Source organism: Malurus melanocephalus, unplaced genomic scaffold, assembly GCF_030028575.1.
Source record: "Malurus melanocephalus ecotype Western Australia unplaced genomic scaffold, MMel_1.1 scaffold_1, whole genome shotgun sequence".
Lineage (NCBI taxonomy): Eukaryota > Metazoa > Chordata > Aves > Passeriformes > Maluridae > Malurus > Malurus melanocephalus.
In genome coordinates, this window is record NW_026623233.1 from 8,149,522 (window position 1) to 8,175,401 (window position 25,880).

The window sequence follows — 25,880 nt, forward strand, 5'->3', positions numbered from 1 at the left end:
TTTTTCTTTGTTCTTAAGCATGTAGCCAGCTTGCCAAAGTATCAGGTTCCTGGATTTTATTGTGTGGATCTAGGTGGGAGTAATACCTATTTGGAGAAGGGTGTAGCTCCTCTTTTGCTTGGTTTAATCTCTGAAGAAAGGCTATAAAACTTCCTCTCCCTCTCTTTGGATGTTTGGAAAGTGTTCCYGTGTGTGCTTTATCATCATTTATTATCCATCAGATAATAAGGGTTTTGTTTCCTGCACGTTGTGCTGCAGGTGACACCAAGCCCATGCCACTGCTAACAGGAGCATATTGCAGAGGGCTCTCTCTGCCCACTGTTTGACACCGGCTTGGGGCTGTTATGTAAAAAGTTTGAAAGTTTGAGTATGTACACTTGCATGAGGTATCTGAGACTGCTCCACAGGGGCCATGCTGTAGCACAAGAGCCAGAAATAAAAATGCTGTGAATTGTGATCTTTGTCTGAGGACTACAAGTCATGATACTGATCTGGGAGCATGCTCCACCCAGCGGGTTTGGTGGCAGTGCTGGGAAGGAGGGAGTGTGGGCTTGGAGCCGAGACAGAGATCCTGTGTCTGACAGCGCAACAGATGCTGTTACCTGATCTAAGAGAGGTCACCTGCTCCATCTCAGCTTTCACATGTGAGAGTATTTACATGACTTGTGGGAGTGCASCGGCAATTCATTCACTAATTTTTAACTGTCTGCACAATCCAATATGCTGATAACTCATAAAATACGAAACAGTTAAGCAAAATATTTTGAAGGAGTCTTATTTCTAAGATCTAAGGATCTTCCTTTRGATCTATCCTTATTTAAAAACATCTGATACCTCTTTGACAACTCTTCTGTTTTGTCATATTACAAAATGTAAAGGTCCCCAAAATGGAATAGCAGAATTGAAACTAAATTACCGTGGTTATATTCTTTGGGTCATGTATTTATGTCATGAACTGAATAGAGCTGCTTAAATAGATGGTAGATTTATCAGAATAYATCTGACTGGTGTTGGATTATCAACAGTTCCTGCCCCACAGCAGACAAGTGGGGATAACACAAATGTGGGGCACTTCTGAAAATAACCTCTAGTGTGGTCTGTGAGTGACCTGGGTTTGYTTTGGTTTATTTTTATGGGATTGGTTGATGGCCGGGAGTGCTGAAGCAGAAGTGGAGCATTTTCCCATCTGCAAATGGGATTTTGTGAACAGATGTAACCATCAATTCAAGCTTTTTATCCTCACTGTCCTCTTTCCTTGACCTCTTGTTGGGAGAGGACTCTTACAGGACTGTGGGGTGAAGAAAAACAAACCATTTGTTTTCACATGGCTGTTGCTGTCTCTCATGCTTCTTGGCTCACTYTTTGTATTAGTGAGTGTGAATGGCTGACAACTAATCTCAAGTGCATTAATTAACAGGTAGTCTGTCACTGGGCAATTACTTTACAGGATCAGGTAAAGCAAGGCAGCTCAGCAATCGTGTCTGGGAGATCATATGGAATACTTCCGTTCTAGTTCATGTTGTCAWTTGTTGCCTTATTGTCCATTGTCTTGTAAGATTTCAGTGTATTTCCTCTTGCAAAATCGCATCAGTGGAATGTCTTTTTGGCAGCTCSTGCTGCTTTGGGTAGGCTCCTTCACAGGGAGCAGGTGCTTGCTGGGTTTCCCACCAAGGRAAACACCCCAGTTTGGTTCCACCAAAGATATGTGGGTGAGAATTCCCTTTAAAACAGGAAAAGCTGACTGTATTTCTGGGGAGCTTTCTAGGCAAAGACTCATTGGAAAAAGGGAATTTGCCCCTTGGGCAGTTAATTTCCCTGTGTAGAGTAGTGGTGGGTGGTAGAAAAAAGATGATAATGACAGATTTACTGCACGATTGTTTGTTAAAACTAGAGCTTTTAAAGGGAGGGTTTTTTGACAAGCCACACTTAGGATTAATTTTTTAATGCGTTCTTACTCTGGTAATGTTTGTTTGGACAGTGCATGTGTTCATATTTAAAGCAAACAGCTTGCATCTAATGCGTGCCAGGGTTTTATGCAGGAAAACAAGAGGTGGTAGCCAGCAGCCAGCAAGCCTTTCGGAGGACCTCGGAGMCTGCTGACAGGCACACTTACTCTGCATGTAATTTGAAGAAAGGCATTGTGCCCCCAGTGGCTTGGCTTTGACTGAAAGATGGAGTTTTGCGCTCTCATTTTGCACTGAGGACGAGCTCACAGATAAATAGGTCACTGTCCACGGAACTATTTTGYTCTAAATCGATTAGAAGCAACATGACCTTAAGCCTGATCTCCTTGCTCTACAAAGATATTGCTGAATTATGGCTGCTTCTGAAGAAATGCACAGGTGTGTCTAGTATTTCAAATTTTCTTAGTTGTYTGATTGCAGGTCAGGCAGGAACTTTGCCAGATAACGTTATCCTACTGAGGAAAATGAGAAGCGTTTTAGTACAAAGGCAAAAGTTGTATTTTGCTTGTGTGCATTCRTGTATAAATGTAATTTATTGCAGGGTGTGGTGTGTGTTCTGTCCCTGTGTAAATTTGCAGTRTGTCATTTTATTTGCAGATGTATTTCTCAGTACACCTGATGTATCCACAAAATCTATTCCTGAATTTTACATGGAAGGTACTTTGCTCAGTATTCATTCATGCCGTGATTATGGTGATCGGAACAGCTGCTAAAGCTTACAGGGAGAATTTGCTGTTCAGAGAGCTGTCCTGCTGTTCCTGGTTTACAGTGTGTTTTCATTTTCAATCAGTTGCATTTTGTGTGAATATCAGATGCCGAATTTCTCTTGATCTCTATTGGAGGTGGAGAAAAAGCAACGTTTCTTTCACAGGGTACAATTTGGCATCCCCCAGTTGTTAGAATAGGCTGGTTAATCTACAGTGAATTATTTCTTTAATTCCTTTGGTCAGAGCTTTCTATAGAAATGTTGTTTCTATTAAGATATAATGAAATAGTAGAGATATTATTTGCTGTTAATAGTGCAGCTACAGTCCATCGCAAAATGAAAGCATGTTTTGTGGAACAGGGACAAGCAAAAATTGTGTCCTCATTCTGGTGCCTGAATCTACATTCCCAGTTCTGTTTTCTGCTTTTGGTATGTGTGACTGTTGCAGAGGAGACAGAGAGCACTGAGCCCATGGACTGGTGCTTAACCTTCCAAAACTGTTGCTTTTGAAATGTCAGATTTAAATAAAACAGGTATGTAAAGGGTGGGACTTCTAAGTAAAGGGTGGATCTCCTTACTGCTCTTTAATTAGTGTTGCTAATGATCAACACGTGAGTCTGAGTGCTCTGCTTCTCAAGCAATGTGTGATTATAGCGGGGTAATACTGAAAGGCATGCTGCTTGGGAGGAATGAATGAGAGGTTTAAGGAAGGTGAGGATAACTAGAGGGAAAGGGTGGAGAGATTTATCAGCCTGAGTAACTTTTGTTCTTTATGTGCATCCTCATCTGCATCCCTGAGAGGGGAGGGATGGATTTAGGAAACCACTGATTATTGTAGGAGACATTGAATATGGAAGCAGGGAGTGTTTTATGTCAAATCATGGTGGTGCCTACGTAAACATGCCAGGACTACTTGTGTAATTTGCAAATTTAAAATAGGATGTTTTCATTTGTATTTGATTACTGATAAATAAGCGAGGATGGCTTTTGTTAGTTGTTGCCAAGGCTTGATTCTCATCTGTTGATTGTCACCACTTCTTGTGAGCACGTCCATCTCCTTTCTGGAGAGCTGTTGAAACATTCTGCTCAAAGTGGGCAGAAGGGTTGCCCTTTGCCCTGCCACTGTTCTTTCCTCTTCCTCCTAAGCTTTGTATGGAGTACTTTTTGTGCCTGCACTTAGCAGAGGGGAGAAAATGTAAGTGAAGGAGAGGTCTGAGCAAGGCTGACTGTATTGCACTGAATGAGTCCATAGCTGTCTGTGGGAGATACTGAACCATGTCCATGTCCTGCCTCTCAACTACCTGAAGGAGTTCATATTAGCAGGGCTTTAGAGAGGCGTGATGGATTTCATCTTTTAGTGGCATTAGGATGTAAGCCACAGTGATTCAAGAACTCTTCAYTAACAGCTGTCATCTCTGTAGTAAGGAGGGGCAGAGCAACCTGGTCCAGTGGAAGGTGTCCCTGCCCACAGCAGTGTGGTTGGAACCAGATGATCTTTGAAGATCTCYTYCAACCCAACCCACTCTGTGCAACCTTACAACTGTTAGCACTGCTTTAATCTGTTTCTGGAGTAGATGTGCACTATAAKCAATTAGATTTTACCATTTTGCTGCTGTATAAAGTGTTTGTTTGTTTTTAAAGAGTAAAACCACTCATTGTTTAAAATCTCACCTTGCTTCCCAAATTAACACACAAGAATAGCATTCTGGGTAGTAGAATTGCCTGGTATTCATATTCATGCAGCTGCTCCTGTGTRTGTTGGACTTTTCAATGAAAGCATTGGGGCTGCTTTGAGATATCTATTTTTCTGAAGAGGGAGAGTTGAAAGCAGGTGGTTTTGGTGGAGACAATTTTTTGGTTTGGCTCTCTAAAACATGTCCACTTCAGTTTATGTATTTAAGCTGAGTGTCTGCATGATTTGTTTTGAAGGCTYACTGAAGATGAGTCCTTTGGCTTGTATGTGGCTCTTCTATTCAGAGTTGATCTTTCCATTTTCTGTATTTGGAAGACTTCCCTTYCTTTGCAAAGCTTATTATTTAGAAAGCAAAATTCCTGCAATAATTTTCTCTGACCATTAAATCTTACTAAATGCAGTTGGCAAAATCTAATGTTTTTKTTATTCCATAGAGGCTTTGCTTGCTAAAGTACTAAGTGAGACACATCTGGGTCACTTCCTTCCTTATCACTATAGTCCTGGCTAGGGGAACAATCTCTGCTGCTCAGTCTTTATCTAATATTTCTCCATTTTAAAAAAATTAAAATCTTTGCTTTTTTGCAAAATCTGCTGCTTTTAGATGWCTAAGTACATCGAAGTCTTTGAAAGTATTTTTATTTTGTACACTCAGCATGATTTGCAGTATTAGGGAGCTAACAATGCTGCAGTTTTGGCAGAATTCAAATGTGGTTCCTAGCAGTCTGGAACTATCCTGCAAKAACAGAAAAGGGTTTACCAGCAGGCTTGGCTTTCTTCAGGACATCTTGGAAAGAAAAGAGCAATGTTGTTGTTGCTGCAGTAGTAAGAGCATGCCATACTCATGATGTTAAAGTATACATTTGGGTAGTAAGTACACCTGCCACTGTTGCTRCTTTATCTCTAAGCCCTTTTTGTGCTTAAAACAAATTTATGCTATAATGTGTCTGACACGATTCTGAGTTCCCCATACTTCTCAGTTTAGAAAGGGAGTAATCGTTATGACTTGAAATAGCACAAAGAATGTTTTTCTCACCAAAGCAGTCTAAGTGCACTTGAGCACGTGCAGAACAAAACCATGGCAAAACAGGACAAAACCATGGCAAAACAGCAAAACCAGTGTCACAATTGGTAACACTGTGTGAAATTTCTTGCAAAATTGCAACTCACACCCCCCTCACCTTTTGTCTTATTTTAGATTTTGTTCAAGAACAAAGAAATACAAGATTTTGAGTTTATTCCTAGATTGGCTTTCTAATTCTAGAAAAATTTCTAAATTTCTATTACACCATTTTCTTCTGGTTACAAATTAGCTAGTGTTTAGTCACTCTTGTAAGCCATATCCAAACTTAAAGGTGATCCTGACAAGCTGTGGACTGCAGAGTAGTGTGTCAAGTAGGTGCGRCTGATGAAGGAGGGGAGGAAGAAACTGCAGTATTTCGCACTCAGAGTATCCTGAGAGTGCATCTGTTACACGTGAAAGATTGTATTCCTCTCATGTTAGTGCTTTGAGGCGATGTTATTTTGGCGAAATAAGACAGAGAACTTTGTTGCCTTTTACAAAAGGGGAGGTGGAAGAAGAAAGAGAAAAACAGGAAGATGCTTTGATGTGTTTAATAAGTGGTCAAAATCAGTAATTTTAGAGCAGAGTTTGAAAGAAACCAAAATCTTGGTTGGCTCTCAAAGTATGCTTTTGRGCAGGTATTTAATAATTTGACTCAAGAAAATTGAGCTGTTACACCTCCTGTCATTTTGTGCCAGGCCAATGGCATTGCAATTGCTGTATACCTCAAAACTTCTTTTTTTAAAGGAAAGGATCAGTGTTTAATCTCCTTACTGTAACCAAACCATCGTCCTCATAATTTTGTGGGCAGTCTTGTGCCAAATATCTAACTCTGTGGTCTCAAAGAAGAAACAGGTGGATATTTTTCTCTTGAACTGTGATGGCAGAAATTACCTAAGTAATGGGTTCAGTAGGTTTCTGTATAACACAAAGATATTGGGGTTTTTGTTTTTTGGTTTTTTTTTTTTTTTTTTTTTTTTTTTTTTTTTAATCCATGACAAGTTCCTACTTCTCGTATTTAAATTTTACAATTGCAAAAGTCTTCTAAGTGGCTGTGGCATTCTTCAGGTCTGATCAACCAAGCAGAATTATCAAGTTTCATTTCAGTGAAATAATTAAAATAATGCCAAAATTTAGGAAATATGAGCAGTKCTGCAGAAATATGATTTCTGGACTTCGTGAAAGATCTGTCAGGTTTTCTGATGCAGTAGACATTTAAAACACTTCCCAGACAGTAAGTGCCTGGGTCTGCTGTGTCTTGACTTGTAATACAGGGCATATTTTTTCTAAGATTTTAGATTTTCTTTGGCAGTACCATTTCCAAGTCTTGACTCAACTAGATCCTTACTTAACATTGAAGATGCATGGGATTCCATCCCAGCCTTTTGGAGCACTGGGTATGTAGTAGTGCTGTTCTCTGCTTATTCTGACAATAGGACAGAGAGTCTTAGAAAATGCACTGACGTTAGTAATGCTGCAGAAATGGAACTTGGATAAAGCATGATTTTCTTAAAAGGAAAGGTGTCTCAGCTTGAGGATCTGCTTTATGTACTGGGGCTCTTGGGTGGAAATAGTCTTCTCTGACTAGGAGAGGAAATGGGAGATGTAGCTTGGCTGCAAAGCTTTTATAGGTAAAATTGGTATGTAACAATATAATTTTAAATGTTTATTTAGACACTCAGTGTCATATGAAGCTGTTTGGAGCACTAATTGTTTTCTGTCTCTTTGTGCCAGCAACTGGAATGCTGGTAGAGCCAAAGAACTTGCATTTKCTGCTTGCTTAGGATATTTTAACTCACCAGAAACATACAAGTTGCGAAAGCACTGTTTTGCCTGAGTGATAATTTCCTTCCCAACTACACTTTAACAGAGAATTGTGTTTTGCATGAAAATTTCTCAAGTTTATTCACTTGCTTTTCCTGGTCCGTCATTTTGACGACGGTGTAATCAAATGAAATTGAACTCTTCCTGAAGGTATTTTGAACTGGTGAGGTTTGAAATCTTAGTTTATGAGCACTTGCATAAATTCCTGTCATCAGCCCAGTGYGGCTACAAATAGCATGAAAACTTGAGGAGCGTCGTCTGCAGCTGTTGTGCCTGAGCATACTGAGCAGTGGGCTTGCAGGCCTCATCACTAATCAGCAGTGATTTTAAAATTCGGTTTTAAAGCTGGAAAGCTCACTTGGCATCTTGAGCAGCTCATTAGTTTTAGGTGGCTTAGAGCAGAAGAGGGCTCTCTGCACCAGCTCTGCTGCTCTGGCCCTTCCTGCTTGGGGGGCTACACAAAGGAGCTGACTGTTGGTGGTGGTCGGGGGGCGAAGATGAAGAGGGAAGAATGAGGAAATGGAAGATTTGCCTTGGGGCTCAGMGAGATGAAGGGATTGCTCTGAAAGTCATTATCTTTCATTTATAATTACCAGATGGGAGGATGGGTTAATGAAGAAATTTTTCAAATTAAGACCCCTTTCGTAAAAGGCATTCCACTCTTTGAGTGGGTAAGCTGTTCCAAAGGAGAAACAAAACAAAACTGTTTAAGAAAAATACATTATTTCTTCAATTTAAGGCATGCATTTTACAGAGAAGCCATAGACAAGTTTTCATGAGGTCTTGACGATTCAGCAAGAAGGAGGAGGGAGAAAATTATTTGTCATTTGATTTCTAGTGTGCTGCTGGGATCTGAAGGGCGTAACTGTGTCCGGATGTGTACAAATAGGTTGGCTTTCAAGTTGATTTAAAGTAATGGCCACAGAATTTCCTGCAGAACTACTCAAAGGGAGCTTTAATGTGTATTAAACACATTACAGGAGGCTCACGAGTCATGTCAGGAGACTTCCTGGTGTGTAATGTGGGCACAGTCAGGTCAGGGCCCACTCCAGTGTTGTGTTCTGTGAAAATGGGTTTGCTTCAGCATGTGRGACAAACTGCAAATGATGATGAGTTTTAGTTTGACTGGAAAAGAAAGAGGAGCYTTTTATCAATAAGGGAAGTTCTTGGCTGCAGTGACATTGATCRTTTTCTCAGATGCCAGGTTCTTCAGGGCTTGCTGGCACTGGGTAATTTAAGCACAAGTTATCTTTCTGCCCTCGTGCTTAAATCTGTCATCCTGCTTCATCTGAAATGCAGCCAGGTGCCTCTGATGGGATGGAGTCAGGTCCCTTTAAGGCATCATCCTTTATCCCTGAGACAGGACTATCAAAGCAAGATTTAAATTGAATTAGAAGATTATATATCTGTAAAATTGTGGTTCCCATTTTTAGTGACAAAGTCTTTCTTTGTAATGAGAACCATATATTGAACTGATTCCTTTATACGTTGACACTTCTGCCCTCTCTTACTCTCATAATTTCAATACCAGATAATTTAGAGGGCGGTTTAAAGAGCCTCCAGTTGTCAGATTAGAAAAAATCTTTACACATTYCCAGCTATTTTATGTGTTGGGGCTTAAAAAATAGTAATAAAAAAAAAGCAGTATTAACTGTAGAAAACCTTGTTTTGCTGCTTATCATCACCTACAATACCAGATGCACTGTAATTCCCTGGGGCTTTCTTTTAAGCTTCTTAAATAAGCTTCTCAAGAAAGACAGGATATTCAAGCATGTTTTGAAATGAGCAACTATTTTCAGCAATTAATTTTGGATRTGGCAAAATAGGCAGACTCTTAGGTCTCTGCTTTGAAAATACTATGTAAAGTAGTAAAGGTAGAACAGGAAAAATAATGGGCTGTGTGAATCTTAATCTATTCAAGTGCAAGTGGAATTTGATCCTTTAAAAATCCTTAGAAAACAGCGAGGAGTTTTCAGTAATTCTGTATTTTAATGTGCACCTAATTAGCTTTACAAAAATGGAAATTGTCCCTAAAGAATGTAGCGGGTGCAGGTTCTCTATTTGAAGAATATTTCCAAGAAAATATTTTTCCCAAAGACCGTGAGAGTAAGGAGTGTGTGCTCTACAGTCTATTTAGCATGTGTGCCTTTTGCTGCCTTATCCTGTTAAAAGAAACAGCATATTCAAGTAATGATGGGCAGCCTTAAAGTGAGATCAGATTGAACCCCAAACAGACTGTGATGARCTCTGCTTTTCTGAGGGATGCTAAATGTCAAGGAAATGGTGCAGAGCAATGAGTTTTTACAATTGCATTGCCTCTGAAGGATACCRAGATTTGAAGAGGGATTTCTGGCTAAATCTATGGGTAGTGATAGTGGGTTCRAGTGTAGACAGTTGAGCTGCTGGATGTGGCATGTTTGGCAATTTCAAGAGTTTCACTTCTTTGCACTTTTTTTGTGCTGCTATTTTTTATCTTGGGTGTTTCAAATTATTGAACATCATCTCTGATCTTAATGCATGCATGGCTTTTAGAAGCATGTCTTGAAACCAAATCAGCAAGAGCAGGATGGGATGTGCTTTGGTGGAGGGGAGTGCAGCRCAAAGGGCAGTTTGATGTCTGTCAGTGGCCACATTGTGCTGCTCCTCGACTTGCAAATAGATGGGCTCTTAAATTTGAGTAAAAACTTGAGTCTAAAACTGAGTTTAAAACTAAGGGGAGGAAAGTACTGTCTTTTCAGTGAAGCAGTATTGTGCAGGTGGTAAAAGCTGCTGCTCTTATCGGAAGGAACATGGGAGCAATCAAATCTGGACTTGGATATTCACATGGCACTTGCCTGAATTGCAGTGGGATTGATCACAGGGGTACATGAGGAAATAGTGATCCTTATGAATGATACATTCTTGGGTGTTGTRTGTCATGTATTTACTTATATATGCAAAAATTAACTCTTTTACAATACATTTAGGGTGCAATGCTGTGCAATAAAAATTTTGTCTGCCTGTGACTTTAGGCAGAATGGCATTTTATARATTGATTATATTATTTTCCCTTTTCCCATCTCCCACCAAAACCAGGCATTGATCCTGTAACAGTTTACATTCAGGTTAATGGGTCCACCTGCAGGTATTGGTTTGCAGAAGCAGGGCTGCAATATAATTTTTTAAACACTGCTGCAGGAGGGTTCCTTGTATTATAAACCACAGACAGCAAAAAGAAAATCTAAAATCCTTTTTCCTTTGGGGRATTGGGGTATTCCTCTTCTGGAAATTCCTTGGCCATCTGGGAYTGGATTTTTGAAAGATCTGTGTTCAGTGTTCTGTTGAAAACATTAAAATGAAAATGGTGACATAACTGAAGTTCTGGGTGAAATATGACTTGACAGTTAAATGTATCCACTTATGGATTTGACAGCATGGAATGCAGAGGTCTCCTGATCAGACAGCAGTTCTCCGGATACAGGAAAATAGCTCTGATCAGTGTGTGACCTTGAAAGTGGTCAAGGGTCTTCCTCTGTCCAACGGGATGACAGAGAACAGAGAAGTTCTGTTTCTCAGTATAAGATGTTGCTTATCTGGAAGAAGAAACTGAAAGTGGCTTTTTTTGCTATTCTCAAATAATTGCATTTCTCTGAATTTTACATGTGCGAGAATTGGTCATAGAAGTGTCTGTCTGCTCATGATATAGCATTTGAAAGGCCTCAGTGACAGAGAGTCTTTGTGGGTCAGAGCTTTACTTCACCTTGTACTTCAGGTGACACTTATCCTTACATCAGCTTTAGGCTTTTACTTACTTTTCCTGTGCACATTCACAGTTCTGAGTGCCAGAGCCTATCTTAATGGCATTTCAAACTACATTAAARCAAAAAACTTCAATGTCAGTACAATGTAGATTAAAAGAAAAGTTCATAACCAAATAAAGAAAAAGCTATGTTATCTCTTCTCTAYTTTTCAGTGAGGTTAATATGTGGAACAATTATTTTTCACAAATTGCAGAAGTGTAAAACTTCTGGTTTCCTTGWGAAAAATTAGATCATAGTTTATGAATGACACAAGTCTGTCTTGCAGTCTTTGTCATGATCAGCAAAAATCAGGTTTCTGCTTGACCTCTGGAAACATGCTGTGGGAAATGCCTTTACTGAAACACTGAGACAGAAAATCAAGGGTTGGGAAAACGTTATGGTTGTCATTAAGCTGAAGTGGAAGGGCTGAGATAAAAGCTTGAGCACTGCTTTTCRGTGTTGAGGTAGAATGTGTGTGTGTATGTGTATTTTCAAGGGGAGGATGTACTTTCAAGCCACTTCTATCTTTCTTATTTAATGCTGTTATCTTGGGGTATTTGACTCTAGAAGACAGGCTAGAGAAATCATAAGTTTCTTGGTTTTGTTTGAATTGAGAAGATTTTAATTAAAATTGAATTCAGTGTGTAAAAATCCTACTATTTAACATCATTGCAGAGAAATATTAGTTCTACAGTGTTCTTTTCAGTGAAAGTTCTGTACGGCTTCTAAATGTCAGTAAATGTAGATCCTCTTTTATTAGTCTGCTATTCAAAGAAAAGTTTGCCCTTGACAAACACTTAAAAGACTGCAAAGAATTTCATGTATTTTTCAGAAGTTWGGCAGTTTCTGAGTGTTTGTGTTCTAGGGATGATTTTTTTTAATGTCTGCTGTGAAATTTTACATAAAATAACTTTGCAATGCAAATTTTTTTTTCTCTCCACAGATGAAATCATGCATCAGGATATCATTCCACTCTATGCTGCAGATATTCAGGACCAATTAAAGAAACAATTTGCTTATCTGTCAGGTAAGATTATGGTGTTCCTTCCTGTACATGTTGCTTAGATGCATGGTTTAGCCTGCTGTCCTTTCACAGTCTGTGAGGTCTYTTACGTGAGAAATTAATGAGTAACTCAAAATGCAGCCTATCAAGATTTGTTATTTAAGGATTTATTAAAAGATTTTTTAAACATACAATAGAAATKTAAAAATTCTAGTTAATTTTCCAGTTAACTGGAGATTCCAGCAAGGATGTTCTGGTGGTTGCTACTGTCTTGCAGTCTTCAGCTCACAGCCCCAGCTGCCRCGGGCTCTGCTGTCATGTTTGATAYCRAAGCCCAAGCTGACACCTTCATCTTGACCAAAGTGGTGGAGCAAGCACCATGGTAGGATGTTCACCCACAGCCTCAGTGCTGGRCTCAGATAAGAGCAGTATTGAGCACTGGACAGGATTTTTGGCTTGGTGTCACTGATTGCCTTCTGCAAAGGAACCTGCKTTTGGGTGTAAGGCCACCTGCAAAAGCAGCACAGCCACTTTCACACCGTCCCTGCCTTGGGTCACCTGTGCCAGGTCWGTGTTGGGGACCCGTGTTTGTGCCATGCAAGTGCTGGTTACTGAGCTTGGTCCTTTTCCACACTGAGCCCACAGCTGGCTGATAATGGCAAAGGGAGATAGTGCCTTTGCTCACTGATCAGGCTGGCTGGGAGGTGTCTGATCACTTTCTGAGTTTATTCTCCATCTTCCTGCCTGTAAAAGTCCTTGCAGGTGTGTAGCAGCAAACTTGCTGGAGTTCTGGCCCTGTCCTGCCCTCTCTCCAATACACAGAAAAGGAGAGCATCAGTGGCTTTGCAGAGCTGCCCTGCATCCTTCAGCATAAAGGGAATTCCCTTCTCTTGAGCTGCAGCTGGGCTCTGTGACTGTTCCCTCTCCCTCTGAGTCCCATCCTGCATGGGGTCAAGAGACACAAGAGAATGAAACAATGTACTGCTTTGCTTGGCAAGAGCTCACTGAATCTTGTACTCATAGTTAACTATTAATTATGATTAATAATTAGCTTGCCACACAAGCTAAACTGTGGGTCTGCAACAGTGACTGTGTTTTCTATGGGGTGGTGGTAGCACTTGGAAAGTAAGATTTTTYTTTATGAAGTTGGTTGTTCATGCTTCATTTGAGTTACAGTGTTTAAGCTACAATTCTTCACTGCAAGTTTATTATTTTGACTTTCCAAGCTCATTCTTATCCATGGGCAGAAAATGTCTCATCAGAGTGTTAGGCAAGAATCAGCCTATCTGTGAAACTCTAAGTAGAGGTTATATTTTGCCTCTCTGAAGTGAGGGGGGAAATTGGTGACTATGGTAGCAGAGTTGTTGAGTGCACAAGTCCACAAGCATCTTCAGCCCTCAATAAATCCATCTGGCACTGGAGCCAATACACCTGCTAGCAAGAGCAGCCATTCCTCATTCAAGTTGCTTCTATTTATTCATCCTCRTGTGAATTAGAATTTTATTTGACTCAAATAGTAGGTCAGCTGCATTACTGTGACTAGATTGTCTGTTGTATATTATTACTTTTAGGCAACTTGAGTGTTAGGCATTTCTTTTCATTTTGGAGTTCAGGTTTTTTATGCTAATGTTCTCCTGCAGGAGATGGTTAATTCTCTAAGCTGTACCAAATAATGCATTACAGGTTTTGTGAATGAAGGAACAGAGCCAATGTTTTGATACTTGATTTATGTACAATTTGTTGTTACAGTTGAGCRGAGTGGCTTTGCTCTAAGGTCACTTAAGACATTCCCAGTGTGTGTGAATAGGACTTTTTCACTTAATTACTAAGTTGCCTTGGAAATAGAATCTTAGGATGTGGCATAAAACTCTTTCAAATTAAATTCCATAGATTACTAATGCCTTTGGTAAAATAGTGTGTTTGCTGGTATTGCTGAATGTCTTAGATGCATTTCTGATTTTAGATGTTGTCTTTTTAACAGCAAGTCAACGTGCACTTGAGAATTGCTTTARTTTCTCTAATAGGATGTATCTAGGTCTCATGGGACACTTGTCTGAATAGTGAATGAAACRTAGGCTGCTTCTGTGACTAAAGGCTGTAGCCCCTCCCAAGCTTCTTTCTGTGTTTTGGTCTAAATCAGGGTCACTTCTTACTTGTGTCCCTCGTACTAGATTGTAATGGAAATGCTACGGGGACATCCAAATTAAACTTGAAATGAAACAAAATAAAGCGAAAACTTCCACTATTGCTTCAGTTTGTCAGTAAATATATCAAAGTGCAATGAAATCAAGGTTCTAGCTACTCCTACAGATTCGCTCTTGCTCAGCAACGAGTGTGCAGTCAAGTGTTCAGCTTGAATCTAATGGTGGSGCAAGCTATGGATGAGGTTTGTAATCAATCATTCACACAGAAAGTTTATGAACCCTGAAGTTAATATTTTACCTCAGGCACAGTTGTTTACTTTTTGCCTTGGAGTTTTTCCTTTCTGTGGAGCAAGGTCCTTATCTTTACTAGAATTTTTACTCTTTTGTTGTTGCTAGGCTATACTAAGTGTTGTGTCTACATGGTTCACTGTTTCACCTCTTACCTTTGCTTTCTTTAGTTACTATTCATGCAACCACTTTTTCTTCTGCATTGAGAAGGGTCTTCTGCCTTTTTTTTTTTTTTTTTTTTTTTTTTTGTTCTTTATCCCATGGAGGACAGTGCGAGGTCTGTTTCAAAGTTTCTGGAAAATGTATTCCTTACGTATTCCTCACAGTCTTTCATTCATGTTTTGTATTTTCCTTCATAAGTGTCTTCTCTTTCCCTGAGTGCTGTGTGACTTTCATACCCACCCAGCCTTGTGTCTGTCTGCCATGGCAGTGTGCAGGTGTGTTAAAATAAATGTAGAYGAGGAAGAGCACACAGACAGATTGGGTGTGTTGATATGAACCTTAAATCATTCAAGCTATGTGATGTGCWAATGAGATTCTTGGCCACCATGAAAACTGAACCAGTTATTTCAACTCCATTTCCTTTGAATGCCTGTTTATGCATTGAACAACTTCAAAGAATTTCCATTAAAGGAAATACAAATATGAATTCATGCTATTTGCATTTCTGTCTATTGATTCCTAGCTGTTTCTTCTGCCTCTGAAAAATTTTGCATTGATACTAACTTTCAAAATCTTCTRTCTTTGATTTATAAATACAAACATRTCCRATTATACCTTTATCATTCTAAATAATAAGTTTCTAGCTTTCTGTAACTATTTACTTTGATGTGCTCTTGMTCTCCTCTGTGGACATGACCTGTCTGCTCCTCACTGGTCACTGCTCCCACTGAAGTAGCTTGGGCTGCTGTGTCTGTTTGAGAATTTCTGAGTGGATCCTGTACCACTTACATTGCAACAGTTTGTTAAAACAGCCTGATTTTTTTTGCTGATATAATATAGACAGTATCTATGTTGTGTATGGACAGTGGAATAGATATTACTTAGCAGTCTTTGCCTTAAGATGTAAGCTTAACTATTGTTTTTTTAATCACTGTGCTAAATCTTCTGTCTGTACAGATTATTTTAAAAAGCAYACCAAAAATGTAGTAAAGAGAAAGGGGAAAAAGGAAAAAGTGAGTAGAATCTTTGGCTAAGAGATTTTTAGTTCAAATATGTTTAGATGTAAATTTGGTYATTGCAATCCAATTTTTAAGCCAGTAGACTTGCTGCTGATTAGCCTGGGCAAAATGCAGCTTATGAAGTTAYACAAGTAAAACTTCTCTCTCGTTTCAAGAAAAGAACATTTTAATAAATTCCTCCTAAATCTGTTTTTCTTTGCAAAGGATACACAGTGAAGCTTTTATCCACTCCCTCGCTGAAGTCTACATATAATTTCAAATACTGAGTTCTCCAGTTAAGTATATTATGCAAGCAGAAAGGAGAAATCCCTTATCAGAAATGCACAAGCATAATGGATGAACGACTACAATAGTAAAAAATATCTGAAGAAAACTTTTCTTTCAGTTATATGAGGACTTCACTTTTGAAATGACTACGAACAAGATTGCTTTTAAGCAGGGTCTTTTGAACTGAAGCTGTAGATCTGAGCCCTTCAACAAGGAAAATGCTCTTGGATCTTGTGTGTGCACATTGATCAACACAGAGATCATATTTTTTCTTATAGTCCAAATATATTTCATTTGCATTATAGAATCAGGCCAAAAGACTCTTTGCTCTGTCATCTAATTATATCAATTCATTTTTGTGGGGGTGGTCAGAGTATTTTTGAGAATACCTTTTTTAATGCAAGCAGGAGCAGACTAGGGAAATGTTTCCAGTTAGGGTAACATTACAAAATAATCCCCTACTCATCCTTCCTAGAAGTAAATCTGAGCAATTTCTTTGCAGCTGCCCATACAAAACCCCAAACAACTAGGATGTCTTTCACAGGGTTGTGAGGAATTACCCTTTTCTTTGGGTGTGTGTGTGTGCATGTGCACTTGTGTGTGTGGTTTTTAGCTGCTGTACAATTTGCTCTTTTTGTATTTTTCCCTCACTCTGCCCTAAAATCTCTTGAGCAGCAGGGTTCTGATAGGAAAAGCAGTTTAACATTTGGAAGGGGATGTGTGCTCAAGTGTCCCAGCAGGGAAACACCAAAGAAAAAGATAATCACTGAAGAACAACCTTCTAGGAGCTTGGGGCAGAGTCATCTCCACCCAAGATAACCACAGATGACTGTACTGAAAATGAAAACTAATAGGCAGTTTCAAGGCAGGATGCTCTGTTTGCCCTTGACAATCGGTGGCGGTCTGGGAACTTCCTGAAGGTCACAGTCCAGGCTTCTGCYTTTAGGATGTGTCCTGCAAGTCTATTGTTGTTCTTTTGTTTCATAYGTCCTATTTATAGAAATTAAGTAGAACAAAGCGAGTAACTGATGAAGATACTACAAATAATGTATGATTGTACCTAAAAATAGTCATTCTAGAGAGAGCAGAACACCTCATAAGCGACAGAAATAATCATTATCATGCTTTTAACAAGAGAGGAAAATGCTTTAGTCCTGAGAGCCTGGGCAGAACAAAAAACAATAGAATCAAAATTGGTCTTAGCRTCTATTTGTGTTGTGAATATTTGTATAGCTAAAATTAGTTCTCTTGACTCAGTGTTGCCATGTTTGGATGTGTCATAAAGGTCATGTTTGCAAACATGTGATATTTGCATAATAGTTGCATTTTGTTGTTGYTCACATGCACACAGAGCACATTCGTTTCTCACATATTTTGATTGCAAGAGCTTCACAGTGACAGCACCATGTTGTCTGTAAGCTGGTAACTGGAAGGCAGATCCACCACAGATTTACATAAAKATACTACTTGAGCTCTTCTAATTGCATATGGTTTTGAGGGAGGTTATGATTCTTTTTATCAAATGAATCTGAGGTCAAATATTTCTCTTCTTTTTCTGGTGAGGTTAGATACAAARGCACTGGAACTTTATAATAATCCTCACAAATCACTGTTAACTCATAATGGGTGTTGTTAATRCAGTTTTATGCTGATTTTTGCACAACTACCAGATTTCAAGGCTGGAAATAATATCYTTGTTATTTTACAAGAGTAATTTTTCTTTGTTTTTCTTTTTAAATTGTGAARCAAAGATAACTTCCCAGCAATGTGTTCCTGCCACCCTTGAACACTTACCTTCATGCAGTTGCTAGGGCTCAGCAAGCCCCTTGTCCTACCTGTCTTTATGAATTGCTAAAGACATGAAACATTAACATGCCTTTTAAAAGAAATAATTACATTTTGCTTGTAAGAATGTGTGTGAAGTGCATTAGGAAGCATTGTGTCTGTGAATTCTACCCAGCAATGAATTCTACCCCTTGGTGCAAATGCCAGGGAAGATACATCTACTGGTGTCTAGTTCAGCAGCAGCCCTACTGTGGTGTAGGTGTTCAGCTCTGCTTTACCTTCTGCACGGAATCTGGGAATGGAAGGTCTYATGTGAAACACCTACACCCATTTCTTTTAATGTTCTGCCCCTTCTGTTTCGCACTCCTGGAAGCAGAGCAGCCAACTGAGCAGGGTAGGGGGTGTGTTGCATGAATGAGTTAAAACTSGTAAGAAGGTTGAGTTCAGTTCAAKATATAAATTTGMCTAATTAATTCAGAATTAACTTCTTTTTGTTTCAAAATGAGTTGATTTCTTTCTCCYAGTTGGTTCTACTTACATGCAGTTGGTGTTTATCAGCAGAAAGATGCACTGCCATCTGGTGTCAGAACTGTTACAGGAGCCAAGGCGTTTGTCCAACTAAAATCTAATGTGAATGTGGTGGAACAAATTCCTTTCTATTAAACTTTCTAAGCACTGAAGGGGAAAGAGACTGTTCCAAATAAACTGTCACACATGAGCCCGGTAAAAAGAAAGAAAGAAAAAAAAAAAAAACCAAAAAAACAACACCCAAAAACCCCACACACAGTTGTTTTGCTACTGGGAAATTTTAGTCTAGGTAAAGAGACTTGCATGTAAACACACTTGCTGCTTCTTTTGTAGGTGGAAGAGGGGGAGATGGCTGCCCTGTTATCACCTTTCCAGACTATCCAGCTTTCAGCGAGATCCCTGAGAAAGAGTTTCAGAATGTCCTGACCTACCTGACAAGCATTCCGAGGTGAGCACCTGTCTAGAAGAAGATAGCCTTTTATCAGCTAAGGGATTGTTCACATTTGGTCCCTTACATGTGGTGTAAGAGTCAGGCTTGGTATTTAATTAATGGAAAATGAAGCTTCTGGTGCGGTGTCAGTAGGGGCTGGTTGGTGACAACTGTCTAAGGTAGTTTTAGATGAATTATGTAGTGCTATTTATATTTCATCAGAAAATTATTTCCTGGTACGTATGTATAAAGAGTTCATGATGGACATTTTCCTCTCGTGTCTTCGCTGTATTCTAGAATGCAATATTCAGTGTTTTAATAGAACACATGTGTGATTTTGGCAGAGCTTGCTGATTCCTGGATGCTGCTCAGGATATTCCTCAGGGAGGGAATACTCTGTAGGTGCCTACAGAGRTTTGTCCTCAGCACTTGAGCTGTTTCCCTGGCTTAGCTGAATGCGTGGTGCCTGCAGACTTGCAGAGCTTTGTCTGAGGGTGCAGCGCAGGCCCAGGGATCAATTCTGACTCTCTTAGAGGGCACAGCAGTATTGTCAATGGACTGCTCAATAAACATCGGGATTTTTGTTGGCAGTTTGTTAAGGAACGAAACAGTGGGCTCTAAATCGTAATGGAGGTGAGGATGGCAAGTAGCAGAGTAAAGTGAATATCCTAGACTTCAAGAGAGCAGATTTTGGGCTTATGCGGGGGACTGGCAGGTGGGATGCAAAGGAAGGCAGTTCTGAAAAGTGAATCTTCTGCAGAAGGCTGCTGAGTTTTGATGGAGCATTCTCTAAGCACAAGAATGGTGCATCCTGGAATGTGAAGAGATGTAACAGGAGACTGACCCCACTGTCTGAAAGCAAACTGCTGAGTGAGCTGACCTATAAAGGCAGCACACAGGAGGTGAAAGCAGGGACAGGTCACAAAAGARGAATGTAGACACATGATCCACGCGTGTAGGGATGGCCTCAGAAAAGTCAAGCACACCTGGATCTGAGGAACAAGAAGAAAGGGATATCAAGCACCACTCAAAAAAACTTCCAGTGCTTTAGCTGTACAGGAATAAACAAGGAAAATGTGAACGTGTGCTGAATGGACTGGGCAGATCAGTAACAGCCAACACGACGAGGCTGAGACTTGAGTTCTTCACTGACAGTGTCTCCCAGGCCTGCATCTTCAGAGAGAGAGTTCAAGGAGGAGAATGACAAGTAATGGCTGAGCACAAAATCAAGCATCTTTTGAGAAAATCTAATCATCCTCTTGACCCAAATCTGGTGTTTGGAAGCTGCATTGAGAGTGGCAAGGACACTGACCAGTGTCARAGTAAGGTTGCTCTCTATAATCTTTGAAAGGTTTTTGAGATTAGAGGTAAACCATGATGACCAAAGAAAGGAAAATACTGCATTCATATTCAGAATGGTTAAGAACAGTGTTCTGAATCACTACAGATTGGTCAACCTCACACTGATCTGTGAGAGAGTTATTGAGTGAGTCTTCTTAAACTCTTGTGCACATAAAAGAAGAAGGTGGTGGGKAGTAGCCAGCATAAATTAAACAGCAGTAATTGTGCTTGACCAGCCTGTTTTTGTGATGGTGATAGTGGATGCATCAATGAGGCAAAACTATGCATATCTTTTGCCTCACCCCAAGGCAAGACTTTCAACTTAGTCTCCTCCAGCACTCTTCTGTCCACTTTGAGTTGTTACATTTTGACAGGTGGGCTGCTGGGTAAGTAAGAAAGTGCCTGGGTTATTTGGCTCAGGGAAATGTTTAATGGCTCACGTTTTATCTGGAGATGAGAGTTCCTCAGGGAGCTGTGTGTAATCCTACTGTCTGATGTCCTTGGCATGGGTCTGGAGCGGAAGATGCAGTGCAATCTCATCAAGATGTATCCAGCCCTTCTAKCTGTAATTCTTAATCCCTGGTTTATCAGACAATGAAGCTCTGAAGCTAAAAGCCAACTGTTGCATTTTCTTTGTTTATCCTCATGGTGGTTAAACTGCATGGTGCTAAGCATGCCTTAATTGTATCTTGGGTACCGTTTCTGCAAATAATTATATACCAAATTCACATCTGCTTCTCCCTTTGAAAGTCCTTGGTGGTGTACTTCATGGTGGCCCATTGAACTTGTGCACAGACTGGGGTTCACATGAGAAATTCTGATCAGAAGAAACAGCATCTGGGGCAGTGCGAGCATACTGAGAGCACCCCAGCGCACCAGTTTGATAAAAACAGATTTTAACTAACTAAAAGCCTGGGAGAAGATTTTCTGGAGATTTTTGTGTCAGTTGCTCCTACCTGACAACAGTCTGAGTATTGAGCCAGAAGTGGTCATTCTTCAAGTTTGGCTGTTTTATGATTTTCTTGTTTCTTTAATTTGTAAGTGTTTAGAAAGAGATGACTGTTCTTTGTAAACAAAGCCCAGCTGTCTAGATGTTAAGAATAAGGTATTAACTACTGTGAATATAATAGTTCTCTAGGTTTAAGGTGATTACAGTTCAATTTCAAACCTTGTAAAAATAATGCTATTGTTAAGATACTGATAAATGTGTAGCCTTTTTGTGTCTGAGAATCGACAGAATCTCRAAGGGCTTACAAGATCTCTGATATCTTTGCTAGCGGTGTTAGAAGCTTACTGTGTAAAATTGTGTTTCTGAGCCTTTGTGGAGGTTTATAGGAATGAAAAACTGCAGAAAAGACAATAGCCAGATGCCAGTATACAGGGCCTTATGAAGTATGTTTTGCTGTTGATATGTTATATATCTTGGTATGTGCATAGACCTGAKAGGGGCAGTGCTGCCCTTGTTCTTGCATTGGGATATTTCCAGTGCTCTCAAACTGTTGTAAGGTGGGATTTTTTTCCTGCTATCTTAGTGTTTAAATACTGTTTTGGGTGCTTTGGAAACTGCTTCTGAGGGAAGTGGAGGCAGTTTTTTACTTAGTAAGGAGTACAGCTTTAAAGAAGGGATGGAAATACAGCCCACAGCTTTTATGCATGGGTATTTYATTTATGCTTTCCCAGGTTATTGTCATTTAGTTTATCAGATAAACTGTGACTGTCTTTTGACTGTTCTGGCAAAGGGGAAATGGGCTTTTCTAAGAGCACAGACTGTAGAGCACAGATACATCTGGAGCCACCAGAGTTCCTCAGAAAACTACTTGTGCTACTTGGCCCTGTACAAGATCACAGCAAGGGCTTGGCAGCAGTAACTCAAACCTCATTGTCTGCCTGACTRCAGTCGCATGTTAAGGGAAATGATATTTCATGGGGATGACAGTAAGGAGCAGCTAAGAGCCTTATAAGAAAGGACCTTTCTGTGTTCTGCAGTAGAGTTCACCCAATAGTACAGTTATTGGTATAATAAATCTTAGTAGTCACTTCAGGTTTTCAAGATCTCTTCCCAAGTGAAAGRAGGCTAGCTTAGAACTTCATTGAAAGAAGAAAAACTGAAACCTCTTAACCTGCCTTTTTAGTCCTTCTAACTTTATAGACAAACATGACCTTGTCACCTCTTACTGTGTCCCTATTCTGTGTTATCTAAGCACTGRGTTTTGCAAGTTTTTTCTACATGAACTTTCTGTTGACTTTTTCACWGTAAACTTTATTCATGAGACGTTAAATATCTCATGGGGTACCTTGCATTTCAGAGAAGAACTATTAAAAGTTGCCTTTTATCAACTTAGATGATCATGGAGTAGAATAGTGTAAATAGTAGAGCTCTTAGCATGTGCATGGATGTGTAAATGCCTGATACATGAGGATGTTAAGAAAGGATACAGTGGAAAGGGAATACCTCATCTCAGTTTACTYGGTTAACCTTAGTGCAGCTGTATATCATTAAGCAGAGAGCTGAACCATATTCTTCAGGTGGGTGTTGTTAATGTTGCAAGGTATATTTGTGTTCTGTAGATGGCTGGATGAAATACTATGTCTAACATACGGTTTGTAGTAATCTCAAAATATTCAGTACAGGTTGTTGWCATAGTGTGTGACAACAGTCATGTACTGTGTGTGCTGAAAGATTGCTGCTTTGTCAGGAAAAAGCAGTGGATTAAGGATGAGTAAAATAGACAGTGAAAGATTGCAACTGATGCTTTTATAACTTCTGTTTTGATAGTGAAATATATGTTATAAAGKTATATGTTCAATGCTTCTGAAGCAGGTGTTTCCTTTTAGCAGATAATATTTTTTTTTACTATTCTTGAAGTACCAGATAGAGTTTTATTAAAAAGATGAGAATTGTCTTAGATACATAGGCTACCTAAGCAGGAGATTCCATGGCAGTGTGTAAGGCAATACTTTCTAGGAAGTTAGCATGTAAATATTGACCCACATAAATTAATAGTTCTATCGACGCAGTTGTTGCATACAGTAATATCTCTAGATGAAGTGTCTGTAAAAGGTGATAACTTTCAATTCAATTKGGTTTCAGTAGAAGACAGTCAGCCRTGTTTTGCATCCATTTGGGATGATTTGAGATTTTATACTGTCCATGTAGCTGGTCTGATTCTCTTTCTGCAGAGGAGAATGTCTCCTGTTACTTCACTCTCTTTGGGGACAGCTGCTGAGCTCAGTAGGAAAAAGAGGCCATGCAGATCAAGGTTGTCTCATCTCTTAGCTGAGTAAAAACCTAACAAGCTCCATACACAGTGTCCATCATTCTTACTGCATAGTGGGAGAGGGACCTGTGGAATGTACCTTTTGCATCACACATTTACTGAGGCTGAAGGATTTTCAGGTTTACATTCAGGTTTGCACAAGGATCGTGAAATAGCTGCCCACTGTACATTTAAGATTGCATGTCAGGGGATTCAGTGTTCTCTGCTTTGAGAGTATTTTTTCATTTATATGTTGATCTTAGTAAAGAGACTTCTAAGGTTTGCAGTGTACCTTGAAGGCAAATGTTACTTCGCTGTTTCTTGAAATGTATTTTATTAGCTTAAGTGTGTACACATTGTTGGAACAATGTGAATTTACCAAACATGGRTTGAAGCATGAGAGTTTGCTCCAAAATAAATTAACAGAAAATTTCAGTGGTTAAAAAAAACCTARCTAGACGGTATTTTTCAACATATGGTTTTACTTCTGGTTAATTAGCAGTTTCTRCTAACTACTGCAATTAGAAAACAATATGCTGTTTATGAGAACAAAAGAGTGTAGTTTTAATGCTTTTTTTGCTGCTGATATAGGCTCATCTTTGAATAAAGAAGGCAAGCTAAAGTTCTTGTGGTCACAAGAGATTGGAAAACTAATATTTTAAAAGTGTCAAACTGAGTCTTAGGCACAAAATCCTTTTCAAGAGAAATAAGAAGTAGTGAAGATTAGAAAATTCAGAACAGTTTTTGATGGCCTGTTTGAGTCCATATTGCTGTTTAAACACAATAATCAGCCTTTTTCAGCTTGTATTCTGCCTTGTGCAGCTTCTCTTTGTAATGTCCTTCTGTCCTACTGCATGATCTTGAGCATAACTCAGGTTAACTTGGCACATTCAGCAGTTTCCTGTGTTGAAAGGTGTCCATCAGTTTCCTGGCTGGGAGAGGGAATGTCCCCTTCTTTGAGATTCCTGAAGGTTTACAAATGYTTGAACACCACGTGGCCTTCTGAAAAATCCTGTTGTTTTTGGTACTCTCTGGTGTAGGAAACTAGGGAGCCATCCTGTCCAAGAAATGGAACAGAAYGAGGTGACCTCTGAAAGTGTTGGTGCTGGAAAGCTGGGTTGTTGGGGTTTGCCAGGCTTCTGCTAGACCCCTCCTTATTTACTATACCTGCTTTGCTATCCCATTGTTTGGGATAACACTAGAAAACTGAAATAGAAATGTGTGTGCTGAGCCTTTCAGTGGGTTCAGTGTGGGCACAGCAGAGCATGGTGAGGTGGATTTAAGTAGGGAGCAGAAGGACACGCAGCAGCATGGCCTGGGTGTTCCTGGGACTAACAAACCTCAATGCAAGGGGGACAGGAGAGCTCCCACAGCTTGGGCCTGGCAGTCCCCTTGGCACAGATCCATGCTGTGCTCTGAAAGCAGAGGCAGCAGTGATGGGGTARTGCTGTGTTTTGAGCCTCTAAGTCTGTCAGGGTCCAGCAGACCTTGTGAAAAGCCAGTGTCAGAGGGTAACTGCCTGTGTTTTCTCATTTATCTGCAGACTGAATGGGCAGCCCACCAGTGGCTAAGAGTTAACCACTTTTGTTTTATAGACAGCCAGGGATGAACATCACCACATAATGGGAAAGAGGTGCCAAAAACCAGATGCCCTGACAGTTCATACTGACATGCTGAGCAACAGCTTTGCRGCTTCAGAGTTTATTTCTGTCAGCTGTGCTTAATTGCCCTGCTTTCCTCTTTGTTGGATTACGGTTCAGGCTGAAGTTATGGAACCTGTACCCTGCTGTAACCTTGGCAGCCCCTCAAATTTGTCAGTGAGAATATCCCAGGACTTCCAGCAAAATCTGTCGTGCTGTGTGTACCCTTCCTTTCYCAGAGCACAGCTGCAAAACAGTTGTAAATACCATATGTTGCTGTGAGCAGACAGGAAATGTAAGATCTTATGTTTGAAGTAAGAGCATTATATCTTAAATTTAAGTGGTAGTCCAGATCTTTTGTGTCAGATACATACCTTAYAAGATTAGGTCAAAGCCCAAATCATTACTTAAAATCTGAATTTTTACTGGGTTTGGAACAATTTACACTTGTTCCAATGTCCACCTTATGAGCACCTTAAACTTGTTCTAAAGCTCAGCCCTGTACAGGCCRAGCCTTTCCAACCTTTAAATCCCATTTACACCTTCAGAGGATTTAGGTAATATGTATGACACACACCATCCGGTGGTAAATTTAGTCTGATAATAAGACAAAGTAAATTAAACACTGTAAAACTGTGAAAGTTAATTACTAAAATTCTGGACCCTCATGCAGGGGTTATCATTAGTCCAGTATTAAATTAAGAGAATTTAACACCCTCTTTAGGTGTAAAGGCAYAGTTCTAAAATAAAATATGCAGCATTCCCTGTAAGGTTGTTCCARTACTTTGTGCAGTAGCATTAATGGTTGTTGCAGTGTCCTGGAAATGTGTATAATTCCAMTATCATAGTTCTGAATATGTGTAAAAATGCTTTTGTGGAGTTGGATTCAATAGTTCTAAAATGAGGGTTGTTTAGGCTTTCTGTTGCTCAATTTACTTAAGCTTAAACCAACATGGARCCCTTTTGCCTTTATTGACCTATTTATCCTTA

General features: G+C 39.7%; 1 protein-coding gene across 15 annotated transcripts in view; it reads left to right on the forward strand.

The window, feature by feature from the left end:
- The window catches only part of MCF2L (MCF.2 cell line derived transforming sequence like), a 150,434-nt gene that overhangs the window by 74,949 nt on the left and 49,605 nt on the right, over positions 1 to 25,880 (forward strand). For all 15 annotated transcript variants that reach the window (XM_057390406.1, XM_057390503.1, XM_057390510.1 and 12 more), the window contains 2 exons: positions 11,970 to 12,053; positions 18,556 to 18,670. In XM_057390406.1, the coding sequence (XP_057246389.1) occupies positions 11,970 to 12,053; positions 18,556 to 18,670 (199 nt within the window). The remainder of the gene's footprint in view (positions 1 to 11,969; positions 12,054 to 18,555; positions 18,671 to 25,880) is intronic.